The sequence below is a fragment of the Schistocerca americana genome, chromosome 3, assembly GCF_021461395.2.
Source record: "Schistocerca americana isolate TAMUIC-IGC-003095 chromosome 3, iqSchAmer2.1, whole genome shotgun sequence".
Classification (NCBI taxonomy): Eukaryota; Metazoa; Arthropoda; class Insecta; order Orthoptera; family Acrididae; genus Schistocerca; species Schistocerca americana.
Window position 1 is genome coordinate 412,558,549 of NC_060121.1, and position 23,934 is coordinate 412,582,482.

Below are 23,934 nucleotides of genomic sequence, written 5' to 3' on the forward strand. Positions count from 1 at the left end.
ATTATCTACCCATGTATTGACACCTGTAATTTGCGACTGAATGATTGGCATTAATTCATTATGCTTATCTACACTCTCTTTCAAAGTATTCATTCTCTGTCTTACATCATTATATTTAATATTGTACACATTTTCAAAAGATCCTAACTTTTCAATAAGTTATGATTCTACATTATTACATTTGTTCTCAATGTCAAGTTCTAACATTTTTGATAAATCTTTAAAACTATCATTCTATTTCTGACTAAGGTCAGTAAATATATGATTTATACGAGTGGTCAAAGAATTTGTCCATTCGTTCTTCAAATCTACTTTTAAATTCTCTACTTTATTACTTATAGCACCAAACTCAGTCTTCAAAGCACCCATGCCTTTGCATAAATTACTAAATTCTTTGCTTTAATAGATGACTTTGGCATTTAACAAATCTAAATTTGTCATTTGAATATTTAGAGTTTCACTCTGAGCATTTAATTGAGAATTTACTAAGTCTAGTTTCTTACTTACAGTCGCACTCTGAGCATTTAAAGCTTCGCTCTGGGTATTTAATTGAGAACTTAATAAGTTTAACTTAAGACTCTGAGCTTTGATTAAATTTATCAACTCAGCCCAATCAGTCTCTTCTTTGCTAATTTTCAGGGCCATAGCGGGATCTTGAGTTTCCCCAACCTGTTGTATACTTTCCATACTTTTATATGCCTTAGCTCTTGTAAGCATTTAAAACTAACTTTAAATATGATAATTACATAATAACAGTTCACTCAACAGTATCTTGTACCACTTTGTACTAAAGTAGAATTCTCATTGCGTAGGTGAGCAGATGTGGAGGCAGGTCAGCACCGGTAAACAGCAGCTGGTGCCGGCGGCATCAGATGTATGTTGGTTTCCACGTCTGCCTCCCCGCGATGTATGTGATCCGAAACCTTCTTTACTATTTGTATTGTTGAGAGTTTTCAATTCTTCAATGTTTTTCCATTTAAATTTCACTCTATTGGATACTTGAATATATTCCAATATCTCAGAGTAATTCCCTTGTCTTATTATGTTTGGTTACTATGGCAACACATAACAACTTCCTCTCCCGTTTTTGATTTAAAGTTCATGTTTGCTTGGTCCTTTCACACAGGTCGCCATGTTCTAACGTTCCGATGACTTAAAGTGTGAGTGTGGATCTGGGTTATATCGGTTTATTCCCCCAAACCATCTTCCACTTAGTCCATTAAATTGCACACCTTCCACTTCTTTACGAGGTGACTTACATGGAAAACTCACTCTTCTTTACTGAACAGCCGGCAGCTGGAAACCCTCTTGACTTCTTCTCCATCGAATAACGCTAGGTACACAAATTTTTATACTCTTTCTATTTAGGAAATAAGTAGACATGCAAACTTTACTTTTCATCAACTAATGCCGTATTTGACCTCCATACACAATAAAAATTTCACTTTCCACATGAGTATGTAACTTCCTGCAAGTCTCTCGTATAGCTGGACGTTAGAAACAATTTGAGTTACAGTTAAAAGAAAGTTGGCTTGGATACCATGACCTTTCTTAACATGAATCATAAAATGAGTCTTGCCTCTAACAAGGTTGCGTCGAGAGTCTACAAGAGTACTTTTTCAACTCTTCTTGTTTTAATAACAATAGTCAATGACACAACAAGCACAGAGCTGCATACAAACTCCATGGTTCTTCCTTACACACTCACTAAAACATCTATGGATTGCCCGACAAGTACTTGTCAGTGCCGACCAAACACCACATCTAATTTCTTCCCCCAACTGATTTTAAACCTGTGCTCACAAACAAGTGACGTGCAGTAGGTAGGATTCTACCATCCCACACTCGTATCCAGAATATCAGGTGTTTGAGATGATAGAAGGCTGAATGGTTCTAGAATTTACACAGAAATTTTCGAATCACTACAGCTGGCATATAAATTTGTTCTACTGAGTTGGATGTTGGCTCCACATCTACCTTAGTTATGATAAAACTTCCTCTATGTTGTTCATAATAACTTACCTGCATTCCTATTTTCTTAGTCATTATTAGACCTACTCACATAGTACCTCTATTTGATTTTGTGTTTGTAACCTTGAATTCACCTGTTGTGAAGTGCTGATCTTACTGCCAACACACTACACTAATTCCCGATTTCCACTACGGCTAACTTCCAATCATCCATTTACCTTTTTTTTTAATATTACCTATCAAATTAAGGGATCTAATATTACATGCTCCAATCCATAAAATGCTAGTTTTGTTTCTTCTGGTGACATCACCCTTCTGATTAGTCCTCACTCTGAAATTCAAATGGGAGACTATTTTACCTCTGGGATGTTTAGTGTTCAATATAAATTATCATTGCATGTCAAAAAAATTGTCACTAATTGTATGAATCAAATACTTTGTGACTGGGTTTTTCTTAACTTGAAGAGTAATTTAACAATCAACCTTGCTAAAAATAATGCTGAACTTGCAGTGATGGACCTTCTTATGAGCAGAACACATTTCATTATCAGGAAAGATTGTAGGAAATAAGATTCTTTGATTAAATCAGGTTCCCTGTAAGTGACGTATTTTTCTTGAATGCTGCTATGAAGAAGGGGACATGTGATGTCAAATATATTAAGTAGAAAACAATGTTTAGTGATAGGATCAATAATGAGGCCAGTAATTTGGATTGACATATGTAGTGAATGAAAATAGCAATACCACTCTTTCCTTTCTCTTCATTAAATTCTTCCTTACTGCAAAGTCCTCAGCTCTTGTCATCAAGGAGAAATGTTTCGAATTCTGTCCAGTAACACAAAAGAGTCTAGAAAGCATTCACCTTTACTGAAGTGTGAGGTGAACGGGTAAAAGTGCAGTGGTACCCATCATATCACAAGCTGAATATGCTATCATCACTGGTAGGTAGCAATTTGTCAAATGTGGTGCTGTAAAACTGATAGCACTGTTTCTGTTTCCAATTCACAGTATAAAATACACATAGGAACAGCTTTGCTAGTAGAACCTACTACTGCCAGCTATTACAGCCAGGAGTTGCAGGTTGGATTATTTCCATACGATGGACTGCTACACTCACTATACAGATCATGCCTCCAAGGAATGATACAGGGTGTTACAAAAAGGTACGGCCAAACTTTCAGGAAACATTCCTCACACACAAAAAAAGAAAATATGTTATGTGGACATGTGTCCGGAAATGCTTACTTTCCATGTTAGAGCTCATTTTATTACTTCTCTTCAAATCACATTAATCATGGAATGGAAACACACAGCAACAGAACGTACCAGCATGACTTCAAACACTTTGTTACAGGAAATGTTCAAAATGTTCTCCGTTAGCGAGGATACATGCATCCACCCTCCGTCACACGGAATCCCTGATGTGCTGATGCAGCCCTGGAGAATGGCATATTGTATCACAGTCGTCCACAATACGAGCACGAAGAGTCTCTATATTTGGTACCGGGGTTGCGTAGACAAGAGCTTTCAAATGCCCCCATAAATGAAAGTCAAGAGGGTTGAGGTCAGGAGAGCGTGGAGGCCATGGAATTGGTCCGCCTCTACCAATCCATCGGTCACCGAATCTGTTGTTGAGAAGCGTATGAACACTTCGACTGAAATGTGCAGGAGCTCCATCGTGCACGAACCACATGTTGTGTCGTACTTGTAAAGGAACATGTTCTAGCAGCACAGGTAGAGTATCCCGTATGAAATCATGATAACGTGCTCCATTGAGCGTAGGTGGAAGAACATGGAGCCCAATCAAGACATCACCAACAATGCCTACCCAAACGTTCACACAAAATCTGTGTTGATGACGTGATTGCACAATTGCGTGCGGATTCTCGTCAGCCCACACATGTTGATTGTGAAAATTTACAATTTGATCATGTTGGAATGAAGCCTCATCCGTAAAGAGAACATTTGCACTGAAATGGGGATTGACACATTGCTGGATGAACCATTCGCAGAAGTGTACCTGTGGAGGCCAATCAGCTGCTGATACTGCCTGCACACGCTGTAAATGGTATGGCAACAACTGGTTCTCCCGCAGCACTCTCCATACAGTGACATGGTCAACGTTACCTTGTACAGCAGCAACTTCTCTGACCCTGACATTAGGGTTATTGTCAACTGCACGAAGAATTGCCTCGTCCATTGCAGGTGTCCCGTCGTTCTAGGTCTTACCCAGTTGCGAGTCATAGGCTGGAATGTTCCGTGCTCCCTAGGATGCCAATCAATTGCTTCAAATGTCTTCCTGTCAAGACACCTTTGTTCTGGAAATCTGTCTCGATACAAACGTGCTGTGCCACGGCTATTGCCCCGTGCTAATCCATACATCAAATGGGCATCTGCCAACTCCGCATTTGTAAACATTGCACTGACTACAAAACCACGTTCGTGATGAACACTAACCTGTTGATGCTACGTACTGATGTGCTTGATGCTAGTACCGTAGAGCAATGAGTCGCATGTCAACACAAGCACCGAAGTCAACATTACCTTCCTTCAATAGGGCCAACTGGCGGTGAATCGAGGAAGTACAGTACATACTGATGAAACTAAAATGAGCTCTAACATGGAAATTAAGCATTTCCGGACACATGTCCACATAACATCTTTTCTTTATTTGTGTGTGAGGAATGTTTCCTGAAAGTTTGGCCGTACCTTTTTGTAACACCCTGTATAACCATCCCTCAGTCCCGAGACACTTTGGGACTCAGTGGTCCTGTAACTTCATAATTTGATGCTGACTCTGGAAATGTACAAATCACTGTCCTATTTACTTCCACACAGCAAGTCACTTCTGAGCTCAAGAAAGTAAATAGCTTTGTAGCCTTAAATTTACATTATACTTCTGGTCTAGGAGCACCATTAAAAATGGTAATAGATTTTTTATTTCTGTCCAGGGGACAAACCCTGCAGTCAAGGTAATATTTATCCAGTCCACTGAGTGTGCAATTATTCTGGGGTAATCTTTGTCAGACAATAAAACAATAGTACAAACACATGACTCAACTGCGACCCATTTTCTAATATTCTTCTCCTTCATTTGCCGATACTTATCTTTCCTTACGCTGTTCTCTCTACATCACTATCACTTGGTAATGAGTACACCAAATAGCCACTAATGCTGCTGCTGTTGTTAACATATTGTTGTGAAGTATTTCCAGGTGATGCTGTTTACTACTGGTGGAAGATTGCACAATCAGATTTCATTTCCTGCTTTGTGTCTGGAGACATTCTGACTTCCCTGTAATTGTACATGTATACTATAACCCAAATGACAAATTGTGTAGCTTGGGATGCAGATAACACAGCACTGGACAATTTCCTCGCGAGAAACAGATGGAACTACTTTCCACACTTCAGCTCCCTTTCATACCTCAGTTAACCACTACTTCTGGAAGAAAGGATATCACAGAAAAATGGTTTAGTCATAGCATATTTGTTGTTTCTCAAATGAATCATTCACTCTGCATCTAAGTGAAAGATTTGTCCTACTGTATATAATCTTGTACAGTTTGTATTTTTCTTCTCTAAAGAGAATGAATTTAAAAGGAACAGGAGCTAAGATTTCCTGCAGCACTACAAAAAGTGCACTGTTGTGCTTCCAGGAACATTCTTTCTTTGGTTATGCTATACATTTGTATGTACAGTCATCCTCAAACCATTGGCATCTTGGGTTTAAATCACAATGGTTATCTGAGTAGCACATATTGCCAGAGATAAAACAAATAATAGTACACGTGTTACCTTCACTTCATAAAATAGGATACAATATTTATTTAGCATCAATTTGTTTTTCTTCACAGAAGACTGAACAGCACTTAATTCAGACTGGGTGCTTACATTTAGTATGCAATTTTCCAGATTCACATGTGAAAAGCCACAGTACCCACAAGTTGCTTAGCTTCCACTGTCCACTGTGATACTGCTGAGCTTATTGCATTTTTTACACTGTATTGACCTGCAATATATACAGTACCTTCCAGTGACTAATCAAGTGTAGTACATAGTTTGTCCAGGCATACCTCCAAATGTTTGAACAAGCCTGATACAGCTGAGATGTGACAAACTGTATGCAGGTTTGCAGAGAGCTGTTGATGTAGATACCCCAAAGACTGCAACTGAAAACTTCACCTCCACATTGATGTGAAGAGGACTTTCATGGAAGATGGTGAGACTTGTTTAGTTATCCAGTTAGTAACAGTTTGAGTCAAACATTGATGCAATACATGGTGATAATATGGAGCAAGTCACTTTTAAGCTATTTAACATAATTTTTATTTGAATACAGCTGCATGCTGACCATTTATAGATGACTGTATATGATGATAAAATTGTTTAGCTCACATGTAATGAGTCAGTTAACAGACTATTACAAAAATTTGTTTTTAAAATGGCTGAATGCTAGCAAAAAAAGTTTAGCCAAATAATGCAAGTAAGTATCAAGTCTTTCACAACACACAAATACATGTTTTTAAGCACAGTTAATAAAGTTGTACAGAAGATAAGTCTTTAGCTTTCTTTCAAATTTAACTTTGCTCTGGTACCAAAGCTTTCTAGTATTAAGAAAGTTATTGACGCTTTTAACAGTGGCTTTACTCATTAAATTTACAGGCTAAAGTCAACTTTAATTAAAGTCTTTTTCTTTCTCATACATGATACAGAGGAAAAGCAAAGGTAACAGCTCAATATAATACAATGTTCAAAGATTGTGTCTAACAAAGGCTGTTGTGGCATATAAAGAGTTAATAGTGTTAAGATGCTTTAACACTAGCCAGCTGTTAGCTCTGTTTGCCTGGTGTCACCATGCCTGTATCCAGTCAGTACTTACAGAGCCCTCTCAAATATTTCAATGGAAAATCCAAAATGACAGCACTGCCCTTTTGAAATACCAAATACAAATTTGTACGGAGCCACAGGTACCTCTAAATTGTAAACTTAATGAAAGAGAAAGGATAATACAGACATAAGGACAAAATCTGGAGTAAAAATAAATTTATGACATCTCAAAGGCGTCATACTTAATGCATTAAAAATTGTAAATTTCTGATCAGTAACTGCTAACAACAAATTACAAACAGAAAATTTGAATAGACTGCACAGTCCTACAGAGGATTAACAGGAAATCTTCTAACTGTCACTAGAGGTGATGCTGAAAATGAATCTTATTCAGTATTGAAAAATGTATGTACATCTGCATTTGATTTACTGTTGCAAACATATACTAAGCTGTTCAAAGAAATTTTGCACGATGCTCATTACTTGCAGCGCCTGTGTTTTTTTGACCACAACCTCTTTCTTGATATTCTTTTGTCCACAGTAAATTGCTATACACAGCTGTCAGTTCATGGAGGTACAAAGAAACTTTTGCTCTCAGCACAGTTCAGCAGAATGCACCTTGTCCACAATGTGAACTGGATAATGTCATTTGTGTTCATTCTTCACTCTGTTAACTTATCTCAACTGGTCATTTCAAGCTTAGGCCATCTGCCCATTGTCACTTAGGAAGAAGAATTGTCAAGCACAGAAAGCTGCCTTCCAAATTGGCATATACCACAGTGACATCAGTCAAGCATTCAGCCACTATTGGGGAGGACACACTGAAGATCTGCCTCATAGTGGTTGCCTGTGTTTAACGCCAAGGACTGAAGACTGCTACCTACAAATTATAACTCATAGATACCCTGAGGAAAGTGCAACTGAACTTACACTGCCTTCTTGGATGCAACTGGGATGGCTGCCCTGATACAGACAATATGCCGTCTTCTCCTTCATACATTTAATTTGGTTTCTACGTAGCAATTACAAACAACACTGGTGTTTGAAGAATGTGTGCAAGCAAAGAATAAAATTTACAGCATTATTCCATTTTTTGGGGAATTGCCTTCCTCTGCAGACATTCTGTAAATAAATTTGCAAGTTCCTTTTGTATTAGTCTGTCATCTGCTTTAATAGTTTCTACATACCTCCAATGGCTATATACACCACAAATGGCATCATTTATGGAATATCATTATTTTCATTGTCAACTATTCGTATTTATAGTTCTCTTTAACTATACAAAATTTTAAAGACGTCTTTGAATGTATCTATAATTTTCATTCTGTTGTTAATTATTGTATTGTCTACTGCCTACTAATATGTGAAATGTGGTACCTTATTAACATAAGCTTCAGTTTCATTTTGTACCCATACTCTTATTACTGTTTTCAATTGTCCACAGCTCAAGATCTAGTGGTTGTCACTGCTGCCTCTAGATCACAGTATGCCACCTTCGATTCCCTGGCAGGTTGTAGATTTTCTTCACTTAGGAACTGGGAATCAGTGTAGTCCTTCTGTCCGCATCTAGTGTATACCGCATGGTCAAATGTGTCATCATTTTCCAAAGTGTTTGCATCATGTATCTGAGGCAGAATCTGGGAATCAGCCCAATATTTACCTAAGTGGATGTGGAAAACAGCTGGCATACCAGCTTCCATCATTAATTCATGAGATGGATTCAATCCAAGCCAGCGCACTTCCCCTATGCTCCAGAAGCAACCATTTTATCACTTTCAGCTGTCTGGGTGAGTTCTAAGAACACTTCAATTCCTAAAGTTATTTAGGGACATAACATTTGTACGATTTCTTTGTTGTTTGATACGTCAATTTAATTTTAAGTGCCATTCAGTACTCAAACGCTATTTTTTAGTTCTGTAAAAAGCAACCAGATTAAAACAATAATCGTGTATCAGATGAGATGAATCATATAGTAAAAGATAATGGCACCTTTTCACTTCAAAAACAAAGTGAAAGTAATGAATTCAACTATTCTGAGAGTCATGTTGGGGGTAAGTTGAATGACTGATAAAGGGAGTGATAGTGAAACATTAATTACTGGCACATGAGATTTTTTGATAAATTAGAGTTCAGACTCATTGTCATGAATGACACTAGAGAAATAACACTAATTCGACTGAAAAAGGATTGACAATCATAGCACTTTCTGAACTGATTTATAGTAAATGTTAAGTAAGATGGCCCAAAGTTGTTTTGAATGCTGTTCCTCATGAATGAGTCCATTGTCTCAACCACAGCTTAATTCTTACATCTAAATAAATGGCTATCACAGATTGTATATCTTTACAATGTGATATGACTCAAATGAAATTGAAGAAAACAATTTATTGCCAGTGGATAAATGATAAGCATTAGGAAACGGTGAAGGATTGAGGAGAAAGATGGAGAATGGTAACAAAAGACATTATCATATCCTAAGATAAATTTTTCAACTTTTTAGTGGATTACATACTGTGGCCAATTTTTGTGACAGTAAAAACTTGTATGCCAGACCGGGACCAAGAGCTAACAAATGAAAATTGAAACTCTGACTCAGATCATGAGGCATCAACAAATAGTGCAACTGGTGAATTGCTGCCCCAAATGGCGAGAATCCAAGTTATGGCATGGTATGACATTCCAATTTGACACCAATTTACATACCTTGGTGATGCAAGGCTTCATTTGAGCCCTGAATGAGATTCCTTTCTGATCCAGTTTCATCTGACCCTGTATCAGCAGCATTTGTGCAGTCCAAGAGCCTGCGTTGTGACAGTACTGGGTGCTCCCCTCCAATACTTCTCTCAGCAATCTATATTATAAATTAATGATAACATTAGTACTTCTTTCAGCAATCCATATCACACATGAACGATTACACAAATAGTGATGTGATGCATAAAGACAACCAAATGATTTCTTCTCATTCATTTATTATGTTCCATAGGTGCCAATGTAAAGGAGAAACTTCATAACAGTGGAACAAGTCAAGCTACACACTAAGGCAACAAAGTGACCATCAGATATCAATTCTGCAGGGTTTATTAGCAACTGTTACTCAATATTTTCACAGCTACTTTATCTACATTTATTCAAAATGTTGAGATTCTACATTGTTATGTATCTGTGGATCTGATTATTCATGACATAAATTTTACTGAAAAATCAGCAAGCAAATTAACTGTTTAGACACAAATCAGTTTTTTATATTGTATCTGAATAAGTGTGTCAAACAGATACAAACCTGAGTTTTTTAAGTGACTCATACGTTTCGAAATATGCAACTGGTTACTTAATTTGTAAGTATCAAACAGTATCCATAATTTTTGTAAATTTTACCATTTGTACATTATACCCTTGTTTGAGTTATGGACTTTTCCTAGCCTACCTAGTACCCATGTTATACTATATGTCTTGACCATACGAGCATAGCCATAGATAATATAATAATAACAGCAGTAGACATCACAAATCTATTTACAGCAATTGATAAATAGTTCATCCATTTGTGAGAGAAACACTGAAGAGTAAGGATGTCAAGACATATATCAACACTCCCTGCTGTGAGGCAATATAAGTATTAACACTGATGGTGATGAATGGGGAAAAAAGCAAATATGCTTAGCTAATGATGCAGGTTTCCTTGCAAAGTCACTGCAACAGCGGCCACCTGATAAGTAAATAATTCTGTTCATTCACACTCACTGTTTGAACACTGGTGGGGTATGTGTGTCAGTATTAATATGATATCGAACAGGGAGTTCTACCTGGTGGTAGTATTTTAAACCCTCTATTTAATGACATCAAAGAAACATTATCCATGGATGAATGGCATCAACTATGTGAAATGTCAATGCAGACTGCGGCCTTGTTCGATGGAACTGTTCTCCCCTGTAGGGGACTTCCCTGGTACAGTTAAAATATTTACTAGCAGAGAGTGCATAAATCTACAGGAGCAAACTTTTAAGAGTTTAATGATGGCAGCTACACAATACAGCATGAGTAAGAGAGTAAGAGTGTTGATAGAGATGTCATTCATATGTCTACCAATACTATGAGGCATCATGGAGTAATCTGCTGGAGTTAGCTCAACAAACTCACCATCCATCAGAAGAAACCATAGCTCAGCTCTACAACACATCAATGGAAACAGAAGTGTATCATTCTACATTACCAGATGTGGACACAGAACTACAATCTTTTTATTTAGATACCTAGCTATAAGTAAGAGTTTATAAATTCTCTGCATCCCAAATTAAACGAACAATTACTACAATGGTTGAGTGGATAAAACAACCTTAGCACAAAGGTCTTGTAGTTAGTGACTGGTCCTGCAGAAATGATGCTGGAAACCAGAAGAACAAGACAAATGGATCATTACCTCCTGATAATAAATGTGCCTTGATTATTGGGCCTTCAGTTTGCAGGAAAACTAATATTGTTCTAACACTGTTAACATATCCTGAGGGAGTCCACTTTGAGCATGTATATATATTTTTAAAACCCTATTTGAGACAAAAAATCAGCTACTGCAGGAGATTTTGCATGACACTGAGGGAGCGAGACATAAGAATGATGCATATCAGACATCTCTGGAGATTATGAGAGAAGCACTAACTTACACTTATGGATTGTGGGGGAGTAATTCACTTAGTTTCTAATACCACTGTATGCTATTGGTAGAGAATGGTGGTTCTTTTTTTTCCCCTGAAAAGGATATAGCTCCAATGGGGCAGGGGGTTGCAGTTTATATAGAATAAATGTATAGAACTGACAGCTTCAAGAGGGAGACTCTTCGCACTCTGGAGATGCGTAAGGTATGAGAAAGTATACCTTACGGCAAGGAACTCTGTTTTTATAGATAGTGACTCGGATAGCCATTGCTGTCAGGACAACTACAGTCAATTTGGGTAACTTTTTAGCATTTAGCATTTTATTGAAAATACTGAACACAAAAATTGTAACATTTTACATCCATTGTTACTGAGTTCTTGGGAAAGTGAAAATGTGTGTTAACTGTGCCCTATTAGAGTAAAATTTCAATTTTAATGCTGGTATAAAGTTACACTGTCATTTAGGATAAGTTTAAATCAGTCTTAAAAAATAAAGAATTGTTCCTATATCTCATGCTCGGAGTAAATTTAAATCACGCCAAAAGGAAATCATGTGTTAATAAGAAATGAAAATAAACAGTGTTAGTTCAGTGTTGCAGGTTTACTTTGAAATATCAAGATATATGTATCAATCTGACATTGTTCAACATAAATCACTGTCACCAGAGGCTCTCTTCACTGCCAATGCACTATTAAAGGATAATCACGAGCCTGGGAGCTTGTATGAAATTGGAAAGATAACTGAAATACTAAACAGAAATCACAGGAATAATAAAACTGTTACTTTTAGAACAAAATAATGCAAATAGGTGGAACAGCAGCCACTTGAAAAAAAAAGTGATAAACGGCACAAAGATACCCTGACTGGTAAAGAGCTATCCTGATTCACTGTGTGGTGTCACCGCCAGACACCACACTTGCTAGGTGGTAGCTTTAAATCGGCCACGGTCCATTAGTACATGTCGGACCCGCATGTCGCCACTGTGTGATCGCATACCGAGCGCCACCAAAAGGCAGGTCTCGAGATACGGAATAGCACTCGCCCCAGTTGTACGGACGACGTAGCTAGCGACTATACTGACAAAGCCTCGCTCCTTTGCCAAGCCGATAGTTAGAATAGCCTTCAGCAAAGTCAATGGCTACGACCTAGTAAGGCGCCATTAGTAACATTGCATGTATCTAAGGAGTCTCACTTATATCGTCAATAGCGATGTACCAAGGTTTGTGGTCTGTGATGATGGTAAAGTGACGACCATACAAGAAATCATGAAACTTTGTAACACCAAAGACGAGAGCCAAAGCTTCTTTCTCTATCTGCGAGTAATTTCTTTGCGCAGACGAGAGCAATTTGGACGCAAAGGCAATAGGGCGATCATGCGACCCATCGCTGTGCGCAAGCACAGCACCGATCCCGAAATCCGATGCATCTACCATCAACAAAAGGGGTTTCTGGGGATCGAATGGCGTAAGGCAAGTATTTGAAAGCAACGCCGATTTCAACTGGCGAAAGGCGCGTTCGCATTCCGTCATCCAGACGAACGGAACACCTGTACGGCGTAAGCGATGAAGCGGAGCTGAAATGGAAGAGGCATTGCGCACATTCACTCACAATTAAATTAGAGCAACACGAACGCGAAATCCTCTTTTAAGCCTCGTCGCCAAATGCGTGAGCGTAGTGCGTGCCTTTCGGCTTCCTCTCATTGTGTCTAGGCTGTCTTGTCTAGACACAACACACTGTATCAATTTATTCATAATAAGGTGCAAAGAAGCATAAATACTTACCAAGTTCTCTCCTTTGTAAGCCATGTTCTGAGGCAACAGTGCCCTTCTCTAAAATGATGTCTAAATTTCATGTACCCCTTCTGAACTAAACAGTTGTGTAGGAATTTGAGTTTTGTACTCTAGTGCAATGTGTTTTCTAGGAGAACATCTGCTTGATTATGTACGTCTGGGAGGGTTTGTATTTCTCTACATGGTGGCTACAGTGAGTACTGTTTATGTAAGTTTTGTATTGCTGTATGTCCCCAGACTTCCAGTCTGCTTAGTGAATATCAGATATATTAATATAGTGTTACTATTTTGCATATGTAGGTCTAAAAGGAAAAGGAAAAAAAAAGCAGCAGCGAGTTTTCTCACGCCCTTAAACAAGATGATATACATTTAGAGATGGTTAGCTCATAACGCACTCGCAATCTATTGAAATTTCTTGCAAACTAATTGTCAGATTCTTGCAACACACCAGATGTTTGAACCAATAATTCCTTAGTGGTTAATTGTAATAACTGACCCAGAACTTTTGATGAAGATATCATTATCATTTTATGCAATACAGATGATTACCCCAATTGGCAATACATTACATGGATTCACTTAAGACAAATATAAAGCTGGCCGGCCGGTGTGGCCGAGCGGTTCTACGTGCTTCAGTCTGGAACCACAATAGATGGACAATAGATGGAATTGGAAGGAGGGGGGAAATTATACTGTATTGCAGCGGACAAAATCAGGTTCATTTGCCTTCGATAAATCGTATTACACATTCAAGTCTATGAGAGGAATAATACCGATTCAGATCAATTGTCTAAATGACTGAAACATTACTTCACATCTTGACATTGCATCCACTGCTTTACAGTAATTGTCAGTGTTATGTCGGAATGCGAGAATAGCTGATGAAGCTTTGTGAAGATGTCAAGTACAATTTTTCTGTAAATGACGATTGTCTAACTGCATACCATCAAAAAAGGTTGCAATAATTGCCATTTTTGTAATTTGGACTATAACGGTAAGTAAAAATGTAATACACACCAAAATTAACCAAACTCAAACTGAAATCATTACATTTGTTTGACAACTGCTATACTTCACATCATTTTTTTAAAAGTGTATAATGTGTGTACATGGGTGTCCTGTGACTAAAAAAGAATTACTAGTAGCAAAGACCAGAGCAAAAGACTATCGTAAAAATTATCAGTATGTTATCAAATTTTTTGGTGTCAACGGAATCATCCCAGAAAATTTCCCTATGGGAACTTTAAGACTGCTACTGCCATCACTGATTTTCCAGCAGGTATTCATGGAATGATTCTGATTCATCTGGTTTCATCAATATAATACACTGTTGAACTATCTCCTTCTCTTCATCATTCATCTTTATAAGGGATGTGGTTCGTGCTGTACGTATGTCACTTCTGTCAATTAAAAACTATCTTCTTAACATATTTGAAACAAATGTCTTTATTCTTCGCATTGACAAAGCGCTGCCTTTGAGGCCAATTTGCTTATGCATTATTATAACTAGTTTTTGTGATATCGGGTATACCCTAATTATGTATATATTTCAAACACAGTGTGCTTTAGAATATTGCTCTCAAAACTATCTGTTTATGTTACAGGTTTCTAGCGATTTCAATGCTTTCAAGGTGACATGAAAACAAATTTTTCTGAGGTTCCTACAATTCTGACACTTTCATTTACTATTCTCTGTACAGTTCTCTTGCTGATACATGCTTCTGCAGTTCGTTCTTGGGTCTTCAATATGTCTAAAATAGCAGTTTTGCTTTCAGGTTCACATTTTAAAAAGTTGTCAGTGCAGTACATAAACGTCCTTGCCTGCTTGTGAAGCATCTCATGATCAACCTGCAGTTCCAGTTAAGTGCCGGGTAGAGGGTTCATCAAGCCACCTTCAAGCTATTTCTCTACCGTTCCATTCACGAACAGCACACAGGAAAAACTAACACTGAAATCTTTCCATGCGAGCTCTGATTTCTATTATTTTATTATGATGATCTTCCTCCATATGTAGGTGGGTGCCCACAAACTATTTTCACACTCTGAGGAGAAAGTTGGAGATTGATATTTCGTAAGAAGGGCCTGCCGCAATGAAAAATTAGTTTTTTTCAATGGTTGGGCCCCCAATTCGCGTATCATACCCGTGGCACTCTCTCCCCTATTTCACGATAATACAAAATGAGCTGCCCTTCTTTTGAACTTTGTCGATGTCCTCCGTCCATACTATCTGATGCGGATCCCACACTGGACAGTAATGCTCCAGAAAAGGGAGGACGAGCATAGTGTAAGTAGTCTATTTAGTAGACCTGTAGCATTTTCTAAGTGTTCTGCTGATAAATCGCAGTCTTTGGTTTGCATTCCCCACAACATTATCTATGAGATCATTTCAATTTAAGTTATTCATATTTGTAATCTCTAAGTATTTAGTTGAATTTACACCTTTAGATTAGTGCGTTTTATCCTGTAAGCGATATTTAGCGGATTCCTTAAAGTACTCAATGAATGACTTCAGGCATTTCATTATTTACACTCAATTGCCACTTTTTGCATCAAACAGATACCTTGTCTAAATTGTTTTGCAGTTTAATTTGATCATCAGATGGCTTTATAAGATGGCAAATCACAGCATCATTTGATCATCAGATGTCTTTATAAGATTGTAAATCACAGCATCATCTGCAAACGATCTACGAGGGCTGCTCAGATTGTCTCCTAAATTGTTTATGTACATCAGGAATAGCAGAGGGTCTTTACCACTTTCATGGGGAACCCCAGATATCACTTCCATTTTACTCGATGATTTTCTGTCAATTTGCCACATACTGTAACCTTTCTGACAGGAAATCACAAAGCCAGTCCTGCAACTGAGAAGATACTCCATAGGCACACAATTTGATTAGCAGTCACTTGTGAGGAACTTCACGTTTATTGCCGTCACCTGATACACTTTCTTGGAAAACGCACTAAAATGTTGACAGATAAACATTGACAGCCGTACTGCAACAAGAAAGTAACATCGACATCTGAATGAATAATTTGGTCGCTCTGTGAATGAAACCACATTTTTGTCATATATGGCAACAACGTAGCGGATGAAAGAAATTCTCACAGTTTAGTTTGTAACTCTTGGCTAGTCGCTCAGAGAGAGAATGAATCTTATTGGCTGCTAGCAGTTAATGGAGGGGGATGCGCATAACGGCTGAAAATTGGGCCGCCTTCCTACATGAAGCGAACTATACAGTGTGTAAACTTTTACATGGCAGACCTCTCCCTAGTCCTAAATCGGTAGAAGTCGGTAAACGTCGGGAGGCTTCGGTAGGCACGCAGTTTCGACTGCTGCCAACATTACGTAGCTCACTGTGTTGTACAATGTAGCCATTGTCGTCTGCTTCGTTATCGTTTTGCGCTGTACTGTTCTGCGTGTTTTTATTGTGCAGTTATGCTAAACATTATCAAAATGAGTGAAGAGGCAGTTGCTGGCCCATCTCGGGTGTCGCCAACAACCCCTACCGGTAGGCCTACGGTTAGAAGGAAATCAGTATTACGTAGCGATGCTCGCAAAATTATATTGCGTGTGATTGAATGCTGCGAAAGGGAAAGGGTGCAGAAAAAAATGCTTCACCCCATTTACAAATATTCAGTGAGAACTGCTACATACACAGGACAAAGCATGCATAGCATTGGGAGATTCAAACAGTTTTCCAAGAATCATCTTGGCGTATCACCACAAACGCCTGGCAAGAAAAAGTGAGTTTCCATTTCCGATATTTTGTTCGCGATCACTTTGAAGGAGCCCCCTATTTCGTCCGAATTACCTTATATTTCATTTTCCTTGCCACCGTATTGCTTTGTATGGAAACACCATTGGTTACTGTATTATTTCGAAACACATTCATATTACAGTACATTTCCAAATTCAAAAAAATACATGCGGTGCAGAAGGCATTTTCTTATAAATCTTTCCCTCTCTTTTAACTTAGGAAAAGAAGTGGAGGAATCGAAGGAATGATCGATGATTTCAACCAGCGTGTCATTCGCGACACGATAGCGGAATTTTATTGAGTGCGGAAGATTGTGCCGAGCCTGTGAACACTGCTTCCACTTTTGCACGACAAAATAGGCTGGAAGTGGAGTATTGTCTCGCTGAGAAAAGTACTTTTGTCTATGGGATTCATATAGCGTAAGGTGGAAAACAAGAGGAATGTGTTGTTAGAACGTCCAGACATTGTGTACTGGTGATCTCGTTTCATTGTTGACATGAAGAACTTCAGGGAAGCAGGCAGAGAAATATTTTATCTCGATGAATCGTGGATCGATAATAACTTAACGTTTAATAAATGTTGGCAGAGGAAGGGTGACTTGCGTGAAGAGTGTGTTGTTGGTGTCACTGCATGGGGGAGCTCATCGAGAAGACTGATAGTTGCTAGTGTCGGATCCAAGAATGGGTTTGTCAAGGAAGGGCAACTTATGTTCTGGGCAAAGTCGACAAAGGGTGATTATCACGGTCAGATGAATTCGGCAAACTTTGAGAAGTGGTTCGGAGAGAAGGACCTGCCAAATCTCCCGCTCAATTCAATAATAGTTATGGATAATGCTCCTTACCATAATGGGCAAACAGAGAGAACTCCAATGAAGTTTGACACGAAAGTGCAAATGCTGGAGTGGCTGCAACACAGAAATATCCCCTGTGATGAGAGTATGAGGAAGGACGAGCTGTATGCATAAGTATGAGCTAATAAGCCAGCTGAGAAGTCTTTTGCTGTAAACCTGTTGGCTGAACACCAGGTCGTTCGCTCACCACCTTACAACTGCGACTTAAACACAATAGAATTAGCATGGGTGAAGATAAAAAGGCATGTTAGGGAGCACAACATATCAGGGGACTTATGCCAGGTTACCTCTGGAATTTCCTTTCACAAGTATCACCTGATCGTCAGCACTGCTACGACCACATTATTTTCCTGAAGTTTCGGTAATAACGGATCGAGTAGCAGCTGTCAGGCAGAAACATACATACATTCATTTTTATATACATAGATTTTAATGTACATGAGGATTTCAGTTTCGTTTACGAGCAACATTTAAAGCGAGATTTACTTCCAAGCCTTTCGTCTGCTTGCGTGTAAGCATGACGCGCAATTTGTAGTGCCAGCACTGCAACTGGTAGGCATTTAGGATTTTAAAGCTAAAATACGCAAAAAGAAGTGTTAACGTCGAAGTACCGTAGGCTGTTTTAGATGCTATAAAATTAACAGTTACGAGTTTAATTAGTCATGAAATGCATAAGTAAAAGTTTATTCGCTACTAGAAACTCTGGGAAAGAATAGGTTTTAACCTAAAGATCCGCAGTCTACTGATCACTTATTTCACAGTCTGGTTTTTCTTCAAGTCAATGGGCTGAGGCTCATCTGAAATACACTCCTGGAATAATAACTGTAATAATACTAAAAATACAACACATTGTCAAGATTCTGTGTAAGACCCGGTGCTAGGCCAAATCAGTGAGTTGTTAGTGGTTATTTGAAAGTGGTTATCAGCTGTAGATGTTGAAAGTTAAAGAACTACAATAAATTAAGAATTATAACAAATTCTGATTGTGAGAAATTTATTTAAGAGGCAGCACTCCTACCACCCAAAAATATTGGATAATCCAAACACATTGCCCTAATGTATCTGCCGTGAACAATATTTACTAGCCTATTTCAATCAATTCATCAGATTAGTAAGCATCAATACATCAGTGATTCATTTTCTGCTCCAAAACTTTTTCTTGTCTCTTGCAAGAAACTCAAAGTAATTAAAGAGTACAACGCTATCTGTAAGCTGAAATTTAGAATTAATTGTAAGCAGGAACATTTAGATATATACCGGATTACTACACTCAAGGGCTTTGCAATTACATACATTGGCTTGGCATTGAATCTGTAAGACATACTGGTGAACTATCTTGTTCTGTTTTGGGATCTTGCGAATTTTAACTTGGCATAGGTATGTTACAAATTATTTAACTTGTTATTCCATGACTCTGTTGAATAATTCGGTGTATTTGTCAACATCAGTGTCGAATAATTTAGTTAGGTAGTGGCAACATCATACCTATAACAACTGATCTGCAACATCCCCAGTTGTGGAAGTTGTCGTCATTGTTGTTGTTGTTGTATTCAGTTCTTTAAAAGGCCCGCACATAGAAATAAATTTTCGCGCCGTCTCTGAATGACAACGATATCGTAGAGGTGTGTGATTGTATCTATGCTTGACAGAAAATTGAAGAACAAAAATAGCAATTATTTTTTCACCTCACTTGTCTTCTTTTACCGACTTCAGTCGGTCTTCTGAGTTGGTGTGAGAAAGATATGTTATCGAGTCTCAGTATTTTGTTAAGTAAAAGTTCTACTGTGCGGAAGTCGCAAGTTCTCGTTCTACTATCGAGTTACGCCCTAATTTCCCCCTCCCGATGCGAGAACTTTCATTTTTAAATGGGCGCATTCGGAGACGAAGTTATTTACAAAGAGAGAATAGCCGCCACAGCCACGCCGGCATTGTTGTACATCATTGAGAAGAAAAGGTAATTACCAAGCCGTACACCAAAACTACTAGATTAACATTTATCTAATGTTTTAGGACACACTGGTGCCTGCGTGCGTTTCTGGGCAGACAATTTCTGGTGCAGCTTACCGATAATTACTGCACACATCTCTCCGCCCAACCATTATATATGGCGACCTACAGAAGAACGTCGTCATGGGGAGAGAGCATGTTTGTAATAACTTAAAACAACTACATAATTTTGTAAATCTTCTGTAATACTAATTGTTCTTTCTCAGTTTCATGAATGGGGTACTATGTTATCGCCCCGAGGAAGGAAATCACTAATGTGCAAAAGATTAAACTTAATCTATTGGAGATTTTATTCTGGAAGGAGCGAGAAAGCCAACGAAAAGGTAGGAAAATTCACGATCCATTGCGTGCATGACTGCACTTAGTAGCGTCCCTGCAAATAGTGATCGTAGTACATCTCCTAATCCAATTCCCAAACTGAATCATTCTCATAAAATAAGCAGACATTTGGACATAAAATTAATTTCAAGGAGAGAAACGTATGCACACCATCGCATTACGCCAACAATGTATTTTGACACATGTTAGCGAGGCACTGCTAAAAAGGTTTCGTAGTGGTGTCCTCACTATTACAAACCGAATGTCTCATTTTCAAAAGTATTCATTTATTTTGTCATTATGTTAAAGTATCAAACAATGAGTACACACAAAGGACACACTTGACAGTACATTGCCGGATAGCCAGGCACAAGATGTCACCGAAATGGACATGGCAACAAATGAAATAGAAACTGTCAGTAGCAATGACGATAACCAATCATATTTTTCTATTAACATAGATACATATGCTAGTAACATACTTATTCGAAATGATACACGATGACAGTAAATGAGAAAGGGTCAAAATTTTATCCAGAGAGTATTTCTTCCCCTGGTGAAAATGTAATGGGTGATAGAGCGGATTTACTAAATCATTCTTTCCCTGCCTCACTTATGTCTAATGAAAATGTGATTGGATAGAGTGAATTACGCACACCGGAAATCCAGATCACGATGCAAATGTTACAACAGTCATTTAAACAAAGCTTCAACGATTTTTCAAAACAAAACGAAAAATTTAATGATTTCACAAAACAGATACACAGAAGGAATTACTTGAACAGCAAAAGCAAACTCTTGATGTTTTGAAATCCGGCATAACACAACAGTCCAATGACCTTGGTCAAAAACACATTTGCATGCTGATCGTTCAAACTCATTATTGGATAAACTTGTAAGCATGGGAAAAGACCTAAACACACTTGCTCAGCGATTTGTTACAAGATATAACTAATTTAAGCCAAAAAGTGTCATCAGTAGGCAAAACACAAAAACAGTTCGCGGAAAAGGTGAAGGAAGTATCTGAGGTGCAGACAAAAATGCAGCGGGAACATTCACACTTGTGCCAGAATATTAATACACTCGCAGGTACCGGCGATGGATTGCAAACACGTAAAAAGGTATAACTGAACAGGTGCAAGACCTGCCATTGCAATGAAGTAGCGTAAGTTTAAATGCTCATTTTATGAAAAAGGGGCAATCTAAGGATAGATAAAGACCTTAAGGAAATAAAGGAAGGAAATAATCGGGGAAGCAATGAAGGAACAAGGCAGAACTTTGAGGTGAAATAGATCCAGGGTGTATACAACCCGGGACAACCGGGAGATCCAGGAAAAACCCGGGAATTTTTTCATTCAGGAATTTTTTAGAATTCGGGGAATTTTTCGTTGTTTTAGTTTTCAGTTAAATTTTTGTAATTTTGACTTGTAAGAATGATTACTCTAACAAAGGATATTACTGTTTCCCGCTATTGCAAAATAATACTGCAGCATTAAAACATGAACGAGAAAAAAAAACTTAAATTTCAAAGGAAATGCGCCATATAAAATAACACAGTGCTCATACAAGCGTCTGCCAACAGGAAAATGTGTCAAATGCTTTCGGAAGACTATGCAATGCTTCATAACAACAAATTGCCTTCGATGAACGTGGCGTCACAACTGTTTACATTAGACTTGTCACACAAAACGCAGCTGGGCTCGATAGCGAATCGCAGAAATGAGCGTAGTACGAACTTTGGCCAACAGGTGGCACTGTTAACTGCCCTTTTTAATTGCAACTTTTAGTCGCGACTTGTCACTGAAATCACAGAAAGCAGTACGAAATTCGGCCAACAGATGGCTCACGGCGTTGAATGTGAAAATGCTACTTGCAACTGCTAACTGTAACTGAAATCGCAGTTACTCTTTGTAAAGCTGTTATTGTGATTTCTCAATCACTGTGATTTCTAACAGATACGCGACTTCCTGCCCACCACTACACACAGGTACATAAGACATTCAACAATGTACGGAGCATTCTTTGATCTGGTGGTGAATTGTGTGTTGTAAATTGTTGCTGATCGCCGGCGCATTCAGTCTTTGTGATTTATTTTTGTACTGCAGTTTATTAATACGGTAGTGACACTTTTTGCTCGAGAAAAAGCATTTTCATCAGAAGAATTTTATGTGTTTGACAAAACTAAAAGGATATTTATGTGTGTGTGTGGCGACCATTGACAAGTAGAAAGTATGTTTTATCTGTGAACGACTTTGGGGGCAACCCATAATGCCGGTCTCATGTGCTGTAACACTCATGTTTTCTGCAGTATTGTGTCTAGTTACTCAGTTATTAATAAATGTATTTCTATCGAAATGTGTGTTATTATTGATGTATCTTACCTTAACTGTACTAATAACCAGGGTGGTGACCCCAACAACTGTTAGAAACGTTAAAAAACTGTGAGTGTTTAGCGCCTTGTCTTGTGTGCTTCAGTTCCCACTGTTCACTGCCAACATGGACCATATTATTCCTTCGTGTTCCGACTTCTCCATGCCTTGTAAAGTTTGACTGTGAATCTGCTAACTACCTACCCCATCACTCACAGCTAAGTCAGACTTTGGTTGACATGTTTCTGATGCCAAGCCAGATTCACCTGGCACAATATGGCCAACCTCGCCTGCTGCCCTGCATGCCGAGCAGCCTGCTCACCTATCTCATTCCTGTAAAGGATGTCGCCATGCTGTTCCACACCACATTGCCAGCCAACAGACAAGGTTAGAGCTACACAGCCCATTCAGTGAGCATGCTGCCTTGTTCCACCCGGCTCCTCATTCTGCAGCATTCTCACAATTTGCATTGACAATGCTAATCTTCCCTGCCATGAGGGGCTCCAGTCACATGATTTCATTTTCACATGCTTACTTGGTGATGCTGTTCACCTCTGCAGCATTGGTTCAACTGCAAGCTCACCAAGCATTGCATTTCGCCACTTGCACATCGGCTCTACCACCAATTTTAGTAGTTATGCCTGAATCATTCACTCCTGCTGTCTCTGACTACAGTGCCACTGCCTTGTCCACACCTCCTCAGCTTGCTGCTGCTGCTGCCCATTACCCTTGCCCACCACATCCCAGAAGCACATTTGTCCATCACGACAGACACCAGTGATATGGCCATTGGCACTGTGCTATAACAGCATGTGGGTGACACTATGGAACTACTCTGCTTCTTTTTGAAAAACTGACATCATCTCACTGCAGGTGGTTGACTTTTGATCGAGAACATTTAGCGGTTTATAATGTGACCACATACTTCTGTAACAATATCAAAGGGCATCCCTTCACTATATACACAGACCATAAACCTCTTGCCGAGACCGAGCGAGGTGGTGCAGTGGTTAGCACACTGGACTCACATTCAGGAGGATGATGGTTCAATCCCGCATACGGCCATCCTGATTTAGTTTTTCTGCGATTTCCCTAGATCGTTCCAGGCTAATGCCAGGATGGTTCCTTTGAAAGGGCACAGCCGACTTTCGTCCCTGCCCTTCCCCAATCTGATGAGACCGATGACATCGCTGTTTGGTCTCCTCCCCCAAAAACAACACAACCCCTCTTGCCAATGCCATTTGCAACCTGTCTCAGAATCTCCCTCCCCATAGATTTCACCATCTCAACCTCATCTGCCAGTATTCCACAGATGTGTGATACATCCATATGTTAGAGGAATACCTCTCATGAGTCAATATCATTGCCTTGTCTATCAGACTCGA

General features: G+C 38.7%; 1 protein-coding gene across 1 annotated transcript in view; it reads right to left on the minus strand.

Annotated features, from left to right (window-relative positions):
• LOC124607281 (proton-coupled folate transporter-like) overlaps positions 1-23,934 on the minus strand; it is a 326,877-nt gene that overhangs the window by 271,854 nt on the left and 31,089 nt on the right. The window contains exon 2 of the mRNA XM_047139560.1: positions 9,505-9,652. Coding sequence (XP_046995516.1) covers positions 9,505-9,652 — 148 coding nt within the window. The remainder of the gene's footprint in view (positions 1-9,504; positions 9,653-23,934) is intronic.